The 16,463-nt window shown below is 41.1% G+C and overlaps 1 protein-coding gene across 1 annotated transcript; it reads right to left on the bottom strand.

The window, feature by feature from the left end:
- Positions 1-316: 316 nt before the first annotated feature.
- tes (testis derived transcript (3 LIM domains)) lies at positions 317-11,906 on the bottom strand. Its single transcript, XM_053506528.1, has 7 exons — positions 11,699-11,906; positions 6,911-6,996; positions 5,475-6,276; positions 4,696-5,067; positions 3,683-3,898; positions 2,496-2,654; positions 317-962 (listed from the first exon to the last, which is right to left on the bottom strand). Exons 1-7 carry the CDS (start codon positions 11,723-11,725, stop codon positions 768-770), a joined length of 1,857 nt encoding a protein of 618 aa, XP_053362503.1. The 5' UTR covers positions 11,726-11,906; the 3' UTR covers positions 317-767.
- Between the last annotated feature and the right edge of the window lie 4,557 nt (positions 11,907-16,463).

Genomic DNA, 16,463 nt, shown 5'->3' with positions numbered 1-16,463 from the left:
ACATCTGAACTCCATGCACACAGACCCCGTGGTGGGAATCGAACCCAGGCGGTGTTGGGACGAGGCGACAGTGCTAACCACCCGTTACGGAACTAATACAAGATCATCAATGTGCCAAATTAAAAATATGTAACTGCCAAGACAGATGCGGGAGTTATATTAGGATGTTCTCCGCTTCATGATGTGACGTTCCAGGTTAATTGATCCAAACCTAGAGTAACGTCAAGCCAAGTCTTGTGATTGCTGAGAAGAGAATCAAGCTAATTCCAGTGACGATGCTAAGCTAGGGAGGAATTTACGCAAGAAAAACAAACAAACAGTCCTTCAATTTCTCTTTCAAGATTTTTATTACGTTACAAAGTGAAAAAAAAAAAAAAAGAAATCATAATAAAGTGCGATTTTAGTGATTTAAAGAAACGCCAGAGAATCAGAAATGTTGAGACTGGGTTCAATACTGAGATGTTCCACAGCAGCAGGACGGAGACGTGTGTTTCACAGCAGCGAGTGTGTGTGTGTCTGATATTTTGATTTATTGTACCGCTGCTTAGCCGCAGGCTGCCGTGTGCAAAAATATGCGCGGCTTTGAAGAACTTGCGTGAATATTAATGTTGTTATTCAGAACTGAAAGCAAGATGAAAAGAAAAAGGCAAAGGAAAAGGAGTTGTTCTTGATGAAAACACTTGAAAAAGAAAGACTAAGCCAGTGGTTATAAACAGAGTGGTTATGAAACGATGACTTGGTCCCGTAGCTGGTTGGTCTGAGCGTCTTCAAGGCGCCATGACCTTCTTCTTGCACTCGACGGAGCAGACGAGTTTCCCCTGCATGGCCATGAAGCGCTGACCCACCAGGCACTTGGAGCAGCCCGAGCACTGAAAGCACTGAGGCTCGGCGTGCCAGTGGTGCTCGCCGTAGGACACGCGCTGCGCTTCGGGCTCGATCGGCTGCTTACACGACACGCAGTGCTGCAGAGAGGGAGACACACACACACACACACACACAGGGTTTACAACACTGCTGGATTCTGGATTGGTCAGGAGGTAATGGTGCGCTCTGTGTAACTCTGCAGTAACCCTCGATATCATTTCTATAGCAACGGCTCCTTTAACGTGACCATGCGAGGTTAACCTGTGATGTAATTCCTGTAAAGTTTCTTGTCCAAAGCACAGAAATTAACAAATATTCATTTATTGTATATTATAATTAATTTCTGAAATTTGGAGTTACCTCCAGGATCTCCAGCTTTTCACCTTCTGCCCCAAAAACATCTCTACTTCAAACTGCTGTAAAGGAGTGTGTGTAAGCGTGTGTGTGTGTGATGTTTTGTGATGGACCAACATAGTTTCCAGTCGGCTAAAACACAGTATTGGTGCTGCATTCATTCATGCATGTTTGTATGTATGACATAATGCAGAAAATGTGTGGCCTAAGAAGCTGCTTCTGAAGTTTATGTAACATGCAAGTGACCGATCTCGCTTCCCTAAAAATTTCAGCTATTTCTGGGAGAGATTATTATATATGTGAGCCAAAAATGGCCATTTTTTAGTGTTATGTATATAGATTTTTACGTTTTAGCTTCTAGAAATAGCTTAAATTAATGCAAAATTAAGGATTTTTCCCCCAAAAAATCTGTAGTGTCCGTAACCATGTCAAATTCATGTTGCAATATCTGAAAAATTTTGCATTTTATAATAATACACTTTTCCAGGTTTATGTTTTTTCATGTGAAATCTAAATCAGCCAAGTTGACTGATTGACAGTTGAGATCATTAGAAGATTTTAATTCAGAAAAGTTACAGACACTACGGACATCAAACGGCAGGAAATGTGTTTATTTTATCTGATGAAAAATATAAATGTGTAGCATATTTTCAAAAAACAAAGCATGAATCAGGGGATAAGTATTTTGTATTATTTAATTTATTTGTTTATATTTGTATTATTAAGTATTATGAAAAATTAGTGTTATATGATCCTGTCTGAAACTTCAGTTTGTCACCTGAATGAGACACTTTACAGCACCGACACCATGTTCTAGTCGAGTCTTTATTCCCATCTCGAACCCTGCGCTCCCAGCTGGAGACATTTTCACGATACACAATATAGATCCGACTGTGAACCTGGCCGGGGTAATGACCTGATCTATGGTGAGTAAATAAATCCAAATTACGTGTTGTTCATTTTAATCTACGTTTAATAGTTTGTGTCCTAAAAGTCGGATTTGTTACGAAGAAAAAGTAATGAGGTCGCACATGAAAGCAGATCGAGAGACCAGTATTATTTGCAAGGGAAATGTCTCATCAGAACATGATTGCTAGTCAAATCTCAGTGCACACACACACACACACACACATGCGCACACGCGCACACACACAGAGCCAGAAGATGCAAATCAGTGTAATAGTGAGGGAGAAGAAACAAACATATAAGTGTATATAAGTGTGTATAGGTGTGTACAAGTGTGTGTGTGTGTGTGTGTGTGTGTGTGTGTTCTTTACCACAGCGTGGTTCTTCATGTAGCAGGGTTGGCACACCGGCTTGTCGTTCTCCATGACGTAAGTTTCTCCGGCCAGAACACAGTCGCAGTCGAAGCAGCAGAAGTGCTTCAGGTGCCAGTTCTGTCCCTCGGCCTGAGTGTACTCGTTACTGAAGATCAGCTGAAACACACACACACACACACGGCAAAATAAAGCTGTTAACCAACTTGTGCGGTTCATTTGGATGCATTAGCGTTTCCATAGTAACAGTGTAAGGAGTCTCCACTCTCAGCGCTTCTCACATCAGTCAAAAGTAAAAGGAGTTTAGACTCTGCAGTCGCCCTGTAACACGACAAACACGTCCCTGAACTTTCAACTACACACGGATACAAAATGTGACTTTTTATACCACTACTACTACTTCTTGCAATAATAATAATAATGGTTTAATATCATTAATTTATAAAATATTTATAAATTGAAGACTGCAATCAAGAGAATCTTTAAATTTTGTTTTCCAAAACAAAACTAAACAAACTTTTTTTGTTAAACAGCATATTAATTATTCAAATTAACAATTAAACAATATTACAAGTAATTAATTAACAAATTTTTTTGACACTTTGTTTTATATTTACAAAGAAATTGTTTTTATATTTAAAAATAAATATATTTAAAAGAATAATATTTCATATTTAAACAATATACACAGAGTCAGACAAAAAATATATACACACTTCAGGAAAAGAAAAACTTATATAAATATTTTAATACTAAATATATTGCTATGCATTAAATATATTAATATATACGATAATATCATGATAATATTATTAATATTGTATTTATATAATATACATCATACTATTTTTCATCTCCTGAAGCATGTATACATTTTTTAGCTGACTGTGTGTGTGTGTGTGTATATGTGTATAAATAGTACTGTATTTAAACAACATTAATATTAATATATATTTATCTGTATTTTTTTATGTAATTCAATATAAAAATTAAAAAAATGTAAGAAAAACAAATACAGTACCAGAAATAAAAGTATTTGGTTAAAAATTTTGTTGGTAAACTTACTAAACTAAAACTGCACTTATGTTATTTTATTGTGTCACCCAGCCCTGGTATTACTAATGTAAAATAATAATAATAATAATAACTAAATTAAAATCACCCATCCACATCATTCTCCCTCTCACCTCGTCACAGCCGCCGCATCGGGGCTTCTCACTGTCTCCGTAGTGCCGGCCGCAGTACAGGTTGCCCTTCTTCCAGAAGTAGATCATATCCACCAGCAGCTCGTTGCAGGTGCAGCACACGAAGCATCCCGGGTGCCAAAGCTTTTCGAAGCCGGCACGTTCCGCGAAAACAGCCGGGTCGCCACGGTTCATGGCACGATGGCATTGATGGCACGCCTGACGAGACAACGGATATGAGCTCCATATGAGTTTAGATACAAGGTTTCAGAGCGACACCAGGGCAGTGACATCAGGATAAACATATACGCAGAAGTGTTTAGTGTAGAGTGCATACTGATCTACTGATCTGTATCTGTGAATCAGCGACTATACGAGTATTATCATCTCCTCAAGAGTCATGTAGACACACACACACTTGAAAAATTAAAACAGCTGGTGTTTTATCAAGGACTTGCAATCAGAGCGCATTCTGAAAGCTTTGTGATAAATCTGCTGTTTATTGAAGCATAATTATGTGTTTAGTATAAATTCCGAGTTAGTATTTTATGCACACAGTAAGTATTTCTGGTATTTCATTTCCGAAAGAATAACAGATTAATCAAAGTAAAAACATTCGATAGATTCATTAACCATGTATCAAGAATTCATTAGTTGCAGCCCAACAAATACTCGGCCTTTAGGGGTGTAATTTAGGAACATCTGCGTTTGTAAAAACCCCTTATCGCATTTCACTGTCAGAGCGATCCATCAAATATTATACAATTACATGGCTCCATCTGGTGGGGGTAATGAGGTAGTGCAATCTTTTATCCGCTAAATCACTGTTAGCCTAAAGCAACTACCTTGGAGCTTTTCACTTAAAACTACCTTCTATTAATGCAAAGACATTTTATAGTCACGGCTGAACTTTAAACAACAGCTAGTTGTACTGTAATTTCTACATTACCCTAGTCCTGATTAATATCTGTAAAATTCAATCAAGTCTAGCCCGTGTGTACAGATGAAGCACTTACGTAATTCCCAGAAGGACCGACGCCGCTAACTGCCCCGGCCGCCCCCGGGACCCCGACCTTCCCCACTGCGGCCGTGCCCTGGTCCCCGGGTGCTCCCGGCTTGGCTCCTGCACCAGGGCTCTGAAGGGCTTCTGCATGAGAGCTGAGCTCCTCCGGTAGTGTCAGGTCTCCAATGCCCAGAGCCTCGTCCTTGTACTTGCGGACATACTGCTGCATTTGTTTGACCTCAGCGGGTGAGAGCTCGTGGCAGCGCTCCGGGTCCTGGTCGTGCTCTGGGAGCTGTTTGGCCATTTGCTTTTTACGATAATCTGCTCCCTCCGTGCCTGCAATGGGCCGCCGCTCCGGCGGGAGCAGCTCCATGTAACGCAGAGCCTGAAGTGGAAATAAAAGCATTACGGAAAGAAGAACCATAAGAGACATATTAGCATTAATGAATATTAAGACGTTTTGGTTTAAGAAAAAAACCTTAAAAGTATCCAGGCTTGAGGTGTAAAACTTAAAGGGATTACTTTAGATTGGGTATGCAATGCTGTTACAGGGGCAGTTAAAGGCATTGCTTACGGGCTTAGTAGTTGCAGATTGACGGTGCTAAACTTCTGCCATTTTGATCAATAACCCAGAGACTTTGCCACTGAGCCACCAGTAGATGGGGTGGAGTCAGTTGCTTGTCAAGGTTTTTATGGAATTTGCAAATAACAACATAAGAAAAAGTTAAGGTCCTTTAAATGTAAATAAATATTAGTGACGAAAGTATGTACACAGTTGTGCTGAATCCTTACCAAATTCTGGGCAACCCCTCGAGGAGCCCAGTCGTAGGTGACAGCTTTGACCACATTCTTTTTGGCTGCCACGGGAGCAGGAGTGACGGCAGCAGCAACAGGAGCTGGAGAAGGAACACCCTGTCCTGCGGCAAAGGAGGCACCAGGGACAGAGGGGACACCTTGTCCTGCAGGAGACAGAGTACCCTTCTGTGCAACAGGGGGGGCGCCATGACCAGAGATGAAGGGGGCAGTGTGGCCAGAAGGGGCGCCGTGGCCGGGGATGCAGGGGGTGCCGTGGCCGGGGGCGGAGGGTGCGCCGTGGCCGGGGGCGGACGGGGCGCCATGGCCAGGGACGCAGGGGGTGCCATGGCCGCAGGGAGTGCCGTGGCCGGGGGCGGAGGGGGCGCCGTGGCCGGGGGCGGAGGGGGCGCCGTGGCCGGGGGCGGAGGGGGCGCCGTGGCCAGGAGCGGAAGGGGCGCCGTGGCCAGGAGCGGAAGGGGCGCCGTGGCCGGGGGCAGAGGGGGCGCCGTGGCCGGGGGCAGAGGGGGCGCCGTGGCCGGGGATACTTTGGGAATAAGCAGGACTCACTGTACTCGCATTACCAGCCACTGGAACAGGAATTGCAGTACCAACAGCAGGTGTGCTGATCGTTACGGTGAGCTGGCCGCCTTGGTACGAAGGCACTCCGTCTCTCTTCAGCTTCGCTATGAGACCTGTGTACTTGGTGTCTTCGAAAAGCCGCCCCACCTTCTGGTTCTCTTCCGTCTGCAGCTGGACGTCATGATCCTCCAACCCGCACTTGCAGTTGCGACAGATCTTCCTGTAAATACAAACATGTTACGTTCTGAGAGCTCGCTCGTACGTCCAATTTGTTTATAAGTCCAACAAACATTGTCCGGGTACTAGGATATACTAACACAGATACTAACTGCTTCACTTTTGTGTCCATCATTATTGCTTGACGCTTCTTAGCAGTATAGGCTTGTGTGACAATTTACACCTGACATGAGATCATCATCAAACTTCCGCGTAAACGTATGTTTGTAACTTGAACGTTCGTATGTAGGGGACTTACCGTGTAAGCGGTTAATTTTCTGTCAAAGGGATGAATTTTTAATCGGAAACCAAATTAAGACTGAGGTTTGACCAGAGTTTTTTTTAACTACACGGCCAATCAAGAATCTATTCCAGTAGTAGAAAAACAAAAGCTGCCAAACTTGAATCAGAGGTTAGGGAATGCGATTACAGCATTGATTTGGTATTATGGGCATGTAAGTACACGCAGAGACACAAAACAGAGATAAAACAAGATCTTAAAAGATACCAAGTGCATAAAAACGTCTATTGGTGACCAGCGTGTCTCATTTTATTTAATGCAGATTGACAGAAAGAAATGCTTTGTATTTTCAGTCCTACAAATAAATCTTTTTACAAGTTTTGAGTTGAATACAAACCTCCAGAAGTGAAGTTCGAAGCCCTCGCACTTGTCCTTGCATTTCAGACACGCTGCTCCGGCTCCGAGCTCGTGGCCCAGGGTCATCTGCCAACACAGTCGCCATGACGTTAGATACTGAGTCATTTACAACTACAAAGCTTCTGAATGCTCGATTCTGATTGGTCGAAGGGTGTTGATTCATTTTTTAATCACACACGTCCGTTCTAATACATTATCGTTTCTATAGCAACAGCTTAATCACAGTGACTTGTACAACGAACGCCTCACGTCATCAGATTACAAAATGTGTCATTGATTATATGATAACTTTTTTTATTTTATTATTTATTTTCAATTTATGGAAGGAGTCTCCAGTGTCAGAGACTTCAGTGTAAAGCGTGACTTCCTTCAAGACACGAGGTTATCCGCTGAATGTAGCTTTATATTTTTTGCACTAATCTTTAAAACCAATACTTCTCCAGGTTCACAGACTCTTCATTTACATACTTTGATCATGATGTCATGTTCAGCTCTCATGCTCTTTGAGATTTTGCCAAACCCCCATATTTTACTCATTCTGAGCAGAGATCACTCGCAGCCTGCGCACCGAGCCGTCCCAACGCAGCCATGCCTATATAAGGCCAAGTATGTGAAGATGTGCAGAAAGCCTGGAGGGCTCAGACAATATGCTGCAGCTCTCTAAGCAGATGTCTTTACTTCTAAAACATGAAGGAACCCGAAAACACAGCAGCCAAACGGCTGGCTATCGGACCAGCTTCTCGTTAAGAGCTGAACTCCTACAAGCATTATTAACAATAAGCGGCACTTATTATACTGGATATATAAAAGTTCATTTAGGAATGAAATAAAATGAGGCTATTAGCAAGAGCATTTTTTCTGGTTGTTGGTTGTTAGTGGTTTATTTATTTTATATGTTAGGAGTCTCATGAATTGCTGAGTTTGAAACACCATTTGAAATACGGATTACGCTGACTCACTCATCTATACCGCTTTATCCTGTATTCAGGGTCGCGAGGACCTGGAGCCTATCATAGGAGGCTCAGGGCACGAGGCAGGGTACATCCTGGACAGGGTGCCAATCCATTGCACACACATACACACACTCACACCCTCATTTACACACTACGGGCAACTTGGGACACCAATTAGCCTAACCTGCATATCTTTGGACCATGGGAGGTAACGACGTACCCGGAGGAAACCCACCAAGCTTACGCGTGATAGGAGCGAATTGTTTGTGATATAAAATTCTGATACTTACAGAATCGCGAGACAGATCGAATCGATACCTGGGTACCGTATCAGGTGATCCCTGGTGATTCCCGTCCCTAATGAACATCCTTAGCAACATGTGAATACAAAGTACTTTAGCTAAACATGTGCAAGGGCCATGTCACTCACTTACAAAAACCACAAAGTTCCCACTAAAAAAAATAACGAAAAACACAACAGGAAAAAAATGGAAAAATGCGCATTTATCAAGTTCACACTACTCCCTATCGGCATCACCGTCAGGTTCTCAACGCGTCTATCATGTTATTACATGTTTCCCATCAGCCACATGATCACACGTTCACCAGGTCTGGGATCACTTTCGGGATTACTTAGAAGCATTATTGTTTTTCAAAGAAACACAAAGAATGTGTTCTTCAAGCTTAGCTGTCAATTTTTCAAGATAATTTGATGCACTGTTACCAGACGTCTACTACATTGTCACTGCGTCTGGAGAGTTGGTGATGGTGCGAGGAATTAGATAATCTATCAGTGAGGATTTGGAACTGTGATAAATAAATAACAAGGGGCTGAGACTGATAGTGTGTGTGTGTCTTTTTTTGGATGGATGGATGGATGGATGGATGGATGGATATTCAGATGGTAACACGTCTATAGAGGCAGCAGGCACTGAAGAGCAGACATTTGTGGTGGACTGAGAGCAACAACAGGCCTGGGGATACTGACGTGGCATACTTGAGACTTCCTCTTCCTGTCAGGAGTTTTCACAACACAGTCTGTGTCACTCAGTTTAAACTCACCGATATACGGCCCTGAGAACCGAGCCTGCAGCGCAGATCCCCCGGCACTGGTAACAGAACCACAACTTCTTCACCTGCTTGGAAATGGTGCACTACATCCAATGGTTATAGCAAAACGATTCTTTATACAGTACAAGATGGCGAAGAAGCGAGTGAACTTTTCGCCTTGGGTTTGCAAAAGGAACTCACATAACTAGAACCTTCACAGCATCACAGATAGCAAACTGTACATAGCAAAGGGAACCCCTTCACCCTTATCTTTTCTGTGGATCAACGTTTGGTGGCACGAGTCTAAAGGGGGCGGCGTGAGAATTCCATTAATGGAACAACAAGGCAGTAACATCCCAATAAATCTGTCCTGTGTTCTCCGTGAAGTCCCTAAGAGCTGTTAGTCACACTGTTAACTGGTTGATTCCGTCGTTACTACGTGCTTATTAAGTTCTTCCTGCGTCTTGCTTCGAGCGCGTCCTCACCAGGCGTGAACATGAGAGACAATACTGTGTCCTTACTGGTTTCTACCGCGTTCCTTAAAAGTTGTACAAATTCTTACCGCATCTTATTGCACGGCTCTTTAGAGGACGTCGTGGGAACGTGGCTCAGTGTCATGGAAAGGGTTTAAGAATTTTTTTCTTACCTAGAATTAGATCATAATTATTGTCAAATCATAAAAGCATACTTCGTTATTTATATAAAGACGACGCTCTGATGTCATCCGATGATTAGAGTTAGGGTCGAATGGCACTGCCAGACAAATGGACTCTGGTTTATATAATGTCTCTGAGTGAGTATGACATGGCCTTCAAGTCTAGCCTGCACTACTGTGGGGTAAACACACACACACACACACACACTCAACATCACACACTTTCCACTAATGCCTCACACTAGCCAGAGTGTCTTAAAGTAAACATTGGCCAGTTTTTATTTTTTGCTTTCTCAGCTCTTCACGGACGTGAGCCTTTTCATTTTCTACATATCAAAAGCGATGACATCATCGAAGATGGCGCCCCGGCTCCACGCTGGATGCAGCTCAGATTTATAGCCAGTCGTGAAGTACTTACGAGTCTATAAAACAGTTACTGTATAAAACGGTAAATAAAACTTACTGGGAACTAAAAGTAGGTGAAAAAATAAGGCTGTCCGTGGCTATTAATCATTATAGAATGGGATTTTAATATTGTAAGATTTGCAGTTTGATCATTTAGAAAAAAAAACAGTCATATGCATGCTGGTCAAAGGAGTAGTTAGTAGTGTTAGTGTTTTTTTTTTAAAGCCACGCCCCAAAACATGCTTCAAACCTCCAAATTCATCTGAAGTACATTTGTTCGATAGTACCAGAGTATTAATAAATTCTCGATTCTGATTGGTCAGAAGGTGTTGATTGTTAATTTTCCATAACAGCAGCTCTGACCTCAGTGTAGCTTCATGTCCTCGTTCTAATATGGTATTGTTTCTATAGCGACGTGTCCTGAGGATGCTTCATGTAAAAGGGCACTTTCACATTAGGCACGATTGATTTCTACAGTGCCCAGGAACGATTGCTCCCGCTCACCCTGGTTAGCGTCCACGTTATTTTTTTCCCCCTCGTACTCGGGTACACTTGCGTCTATAGATCCTCTAAAACAGCAGGTGGCAGTATAGATTCTTGTTGGTTTGTGAGACTAGCACTGATGACGTCGTGTCTAAACAGCGATCTACTTCTCTGAGGAAAATAAACCAGACCTTGTGGTCAAGTGTTAGGTGTGTGCATTACAAGCCTTACGTACACGCAAGTTGAGTTTTGGAGGCGTTTGAGGCGGTAAAACGCCACCATTTCTTTATAACCCTACAGGTGGCGCTCTCTGTACTATTCCCACGTTTTTATACCGTGTGGTAAGAGGGAATTATTTACTAAGTTTGTGTATTAATTATAATAATGGTGGATGACGGGGATACTAATCAGTAGGCCGCTCAGGAAAATGTTAAACTCTTGTATTTGAAGTTAGTTTTTAGTGTTTAAATGATGCACTCGGTTATTACGTCAGAAAACTAATGTTATAAGGAACGGGATGCAATTAATTACTCATTAAACTTTTTTCAAAGGTTTGAAATTGTAGGGAAAAAAACAGGAAAAAATGTATTAGCAAATTGCGATATAAATTTTTATATTTGGATGCTTATATAATCATAATATTAATTAAATCGGCACTGAGGTATCGTGATAATATCGTATCGAGAGGCGACTGTCTGATTTAAAGTCCCACCAGGTGTCCATGAGTGAATGAATATAAACTAATTGCTAAATTATTATTGTATTATTATATTTTTATATATCATTTGTTTAATCAATGTTAAACATTTGCTAAAAATTGTGTTGTTTATTTTTTAAGAAAATATTTTGGTATGATATGACAAAAAACAAAAGAACCCAAATCTAAAGGCTGTTGATGTTAAACAATATAATTAAACAATAAACTCTGATGAATGCATTCCAGTCCATAATAAACTGAAAGTAAATGATAACTATAAGGTATGACTTTTTATTTATTTTTTTTCTGCATGAATGAATTAAAGTCTGCCTTGTGCTTTGTGTCTCAGATCAAAGCTGCCACCTTTAGGGCGTTGCCTCTTCACAGAGCAACAAAACTCCACTTTAACACGTTATTCTTTAAGCTCGTGAGCTTCACATATTCACTCTAACACACGCGCGCAGTGCAGTATCACGTGACCTGCCCTACAGCCGTTATAGAAAGCTTTACAATAAACAAACTCACCTTTTTAACTTCTTTCTCGATTTCCATGGTCAGTCTAAAGTCACAGCAAGCTGACTTACAAAGTACGTTTCTCCCAAACAAACAAACAAAAACTACCGGACAGTAATCCTCTGCGGTGGAGGGGCAGTTCAGTAAAATGTCGGGTATCGGCTTGGGGCAGAACTTTGACTTTTTTTTGCCCCGTGTGTGTCCGCGGCACCTCTGCGGCTCATCTCATTGTTAACCAAAGACACTTCCGGTATTTCTCGAGGCACCGCTTTCAGCCAATAGGAACGCGCCGCCGGATTCGAGCCACCAATCAGAACCGAGAATAAGTGCGGGGGCGGGCGGAGGCGGGGCCTCTAGTGTGAACCTATTGTTCCTGGGTGCAGAGACTCACAGGCTGCAGAGTTCATCACTGGGTTTCATTACTGGGTTTCATTATTGATTGTAAAAGTTTTATTTAAATATAATCAATCATGTAAGTAAAACCAATATGCATAATATAAATATATATTTTTAAATGCCATGGCTTTGATTGTGATTTATTTCTCTTTTCTAGACAAGCATCTATCTATCTATCTATCTATCTATCTGCAGAAAATACAACATTCATGCAAATTACACATTTTTTTAATCTGCAGAGCTCTTATTTACTTATTTATTTATTTATTTATTCATTCATTTATTTACCTATTTTGCTTGTTTGTTTGTTTATTCAGCATAAAATTCAACTAGGACATTGACATTAAATACATTAAATTCCATCTAAACAATTTTAAAAGTCATTTATTCATTCAGCAAAAACATTCACATAGACATTTACATGAAGTAATTTTAATTCTGCATAAAGTAGTGTTTTATTGTTTTAAATCTTTTTTTTATTTCTTTCTTTCTTTCAGTGAAAATACGAGAGGGTATCAAAGTTTTTCGATATTAGCTCTGTTTACAAGCTCTATTTTTTCCGTCAAACGTCCTCCCTCAGACGCCTTAAAACCTAACAGTAGAATTCACTATTGACGGAAATGAATTTGCTGCAAATGTTGAAAAAGACGATAAGCATGCACTTGGCTGAGCTGCAGACCTGCCTCGCCTTTTCCGCTCGTGGAGATGATGGGCTCTTCCACTATCTCAGGGTCGTACCCGTACCCCCAAGTTTCGTCAACAGTAATGATCCTCGACATGAAGGACGGGTCATCCATGGCACGCTGACAGAGTTCTTGGCAGACTTCAACATGATGTTCCTTTTGCTCTTGGATCAGCAGCCTGGGACGAACTTGGCAGCAAAACGACAAATGTTTAAAATCACACGTGAGGATTCAAAACTCAGAGGGGGTCAAAACTTTTGCACAGAAGTGTCTATAATTTAGAAGAAAATATAACATAGCACATATCCTGCACATTACATGCAGAAACCAAACCATCACATTCAGGACACTGAATAGAGCCCGAAGCTTATTATATATTTTTTTAAAAGTATGTGCACCCCTGACCATTACACTCATACTGTATGTGCTGCTTATTCAAACAGTTGCCACAATATTGTAAGCTTATAATTGTATAGAACGTCTTTGCATGCTTTAGCATTACTGCCCCTCTCTCCAGTTGGACCACGCACCAGTGCACACAGCGACTTCCATGAAGGCCAGTGTGTAAGGGTCAGAGCAGTGAAACTCAACAAAGTGTTACATCAGCACTCACATACAGTACACTAACACAGTACATGAAATTCAGCCGCTTTATTTTTACACTTCCGCACTTATCACAGGAAGCTGTGGTTCTGTCAGCGGGGTGTGGAGTGTGTTACGTTGCTCAACTTCTGCATTATAACAGTGTGTGTACAAAGAACCAGAAGAGCTGTACTGTATCTGTGCAACATCATCTCTTTCTGCACTCATCTGCCTACTCCAGATGTTAAAAAACAACAAAACCAACCTGATTAGTTTTTAATCTGATTACAGCGAATAATCAGTTTACTAATGTCGGTATTTTTCGGGTAGAATAAAATGAGTCTGCAATGGTGGATATACACGTCGCATAGTGTTGTGTGTGAACTTTGTACACATATCTATGAGTCACACAAGGTCAAATAGAGGTGCTTTAACCACTGGGTGTGTTTCCCAGCCTTATCAGAGTGTGTCCTGATCCTTTGCTGACTAAATCAATAAAACATGTCACTATATTTAGCCATATTTTCCCTAAAGAAAGAGCACAAAATCAAACACACACACACACACACAGAGGCAAAGAAGAAAAAGCCACCTTGGCTAATATTGCATGAAAAAAAAAACGTTTAAATGAAATATTGCATGAAAATAAATAATAAGGTAAGATAATATTAATGATGATGTAATCTTGTTGGGCGGAGCGGTGGTGTAGTGGTTGCCTTACATCTCCAGGGTCTGGGTTTGATTCCCGGCCAGGCCCGATTCTCATCTTAGTTTGCATGAAGTTTGTACACTCACCTAAAGGATTATTAGTACGGTGTTTGACCCCCTTTCACCTTCAGAACTGCCTTAATTCTACGTGGCATTGATTCAACAAGGTGCTGAAAGCATTCTTTAGAAATGTCGGCCCATATTGATAGGATAGCATCTTGCAGTTGATGGAGATTTGTGGGATGCACATCCAGGGCACGAAGCTCCCGTTCCACCACATTCCAAAGATGCTCTATTGGGTTGAGATCTGGTGACTGTGGGGGCCATTTTAGTCCAGTGAACTCATTGTCATGTTCAAGAAACCAATTTGAAATGATTGGAGCTTTGTGACATGGTGCATTATCCTGCTGGAAGTAGCCATCAGAGGATGGGTACATGGAGGTCATAAAGGGATGGACATGGTCAGAAACAATGCTCAGGTAGCCCGTGGCATTTAAACGATGCCCAATTGGCACTAAGGGGCCTAAAGTGTGCCAAGAAAACATCACCCACACCATTACACCACCACCACCAGCCTGCACAGTGGTAACAAGGCATGCTGGATCCATGTTCTCATCCAGTTTACGCCAAATTCTGACTCTACCATTTTAATGTCTCAACAAAAATCGAGACTCATCAGACGAGGCAACATTTTTCCAGTCTTCAGCTGTCGAATTTTGGTGAGCTCGTGCAAATTGTAGCCTCTTTTTCCTATTTGTAGTGGAGATGAGTGGTACCCGGTGGGGTCTTCTGCTGTTGTAGCCCATCCGCCTCAAGGTTGTTCATGTTGTGGCTTCACAAATGGTTTGCTGCATACCTCGGTTGTAACGAGTGGTTATTTCAGTCTAAGTTGCTCTTCTATCAGCTTAAATCAGTCGGCCCATTCTCCTCTGACCTCTAGAATCAACAAGGCATTTTCGCCCACAGGACTGCCGCATACTGGATGTTTTTACCTTTTCACACCATTCTTTGTAAACCCTAGAAATGGTTGCGCGTGAAAATCCCAGTAACTGAGCAGATTGTGAAATACTCAGACCGGCCCGTCCGGCACCAACAACCATGCCACGCTCAAAACTGCTTAAATCACCTAAAACAGTGGTTCTTAAACATTTTCTTTTAATCCCCACTTAAGGGGGTGGGCGAATTTTCAAGCCCCACTTGTCAACAAAATGATAAGGAAAACGGCCAAGTGTACTATTAAGACACAAAACACACACGTGTCTCTCCTCTGCCCCACCATCCCCACCATGAATCCAAGAGCAAGCTTCATCATATTTTCCTTTCGGCTGGCTTTTTGGTTGATTAGGCTGATGATGCTGAATCACCTGCTTTTTTGTGGTCCATGTAACAAATGTATCCATTGACGTTATTATGCTCACTACATACTGACCCGGTGTTATGCTCTAAAATGCCCCCCTGCCACGGATTGCCCCACATAATCTCTTTCAAATAATATATTAGAACATAAATTCATAGGTTTATGGTTTACAAATTACAAATTATAACAAATGAATTTAATTATAAAATAAGCAATATAAAAGAATGTTGTATAAATTATATTTTTTTTTATTAAACATCATGTATATTTTTTATATTGCTTATATAATAATAAAAATCGTTTCCTGTAATTTTTTACCACAAACAATATTTATTTAGTGTAACTTGTGATAAACAGTTTGTTATTTGTACATTGACAAACCCCTGCAAAATAAATGTGCCATAAAATAATAATTTTTGGGGATTTGTATTAATGGTCTCGACGAGTGTCACGTGCCTATGGTTAATTATTATAGTAATAATATATTTAATAAAAATAAACCTTTGACTGTCCTAATATAATAATTGATAGAGATTATGTAGGGGGGGCAATCGGGGGGGGGGAGCCATTTTAGCGCATAACACGTGTGAAATGACATATATAATACTGAATGTTTCCTTATATATTGTTCCTCTGGAATTAACATGCCGACCTTAAACCGTTATTGTTGCACTATGGTTCCACTTTTTCTCTGATGTTATTTTAATTTACTTGTATTAATGATCCATTTTTTTACATGTGATTGTTTAGTTTCGAGTGTCCGATCTTTACTGTCAATAAAGAAAAGCATGAATTAGAATAGGTACTTTCCTATTATTTTCCACTAATTCCCTCCCGTTCATTGCGCCCCACCTGTCATGTCTGTATTCCCCACTAGGGGGGCGCCCCACACTTTGAGATCCACTGACATAAAAGCAATTGCACAGAGCTCGCCCTTAGGATGATTTAAAAAAAAAAAAAAAAAATCCAATTAGAGCTCAGCCCCAAATCACGTGCGTACACGAACGGAAATGAACGTAATACAGTTTACATTTTTTTTTATTGTAAATAA

This window comes from Clarias gariepinus, chromosome 10 (genome assembly GCF_024256425.1).
Source record: "Clarias gariepinus isolate MV-2021 ecotype Netherlands chromosome 10, CGAR_prim_01v2, whole genome shotgun sequence".
Lineage (NCBI taxonomy): Eukaryota > Metazoa > Chordata > Actinopteri > Siluriformes > Clariidae > Clarias > Clarias gariepinus.
Note: the sequence above shows the minus strand (reverse complement) of the source record. Positions and strands in the feature narration are given on the sequence as shown.

Excerpts from the sequence above, each read along its gene's own strand:
- tes (XM_053506528.1), bottom strand. The coding sequence starts at position 11,725 with ATGGAAATCGAGAAAGAAGTTAAAAAG. Across the intron at positions 5,068-5,474 it reads GAGGGGTTGCCCAGAATTTG|GCTCTGCGTTACATGGAGCT; the intron begins GTAAGGATTCAG and ends TTTCCACTTCAG. Across the intron at positions 963-2,495 it reads ACATGAAGAACCACGCTGTG|CACTGCGTGTCGTGTAAGCA; the intron begins GTAAAGAACACA and ends CCCTCTCTGCAG.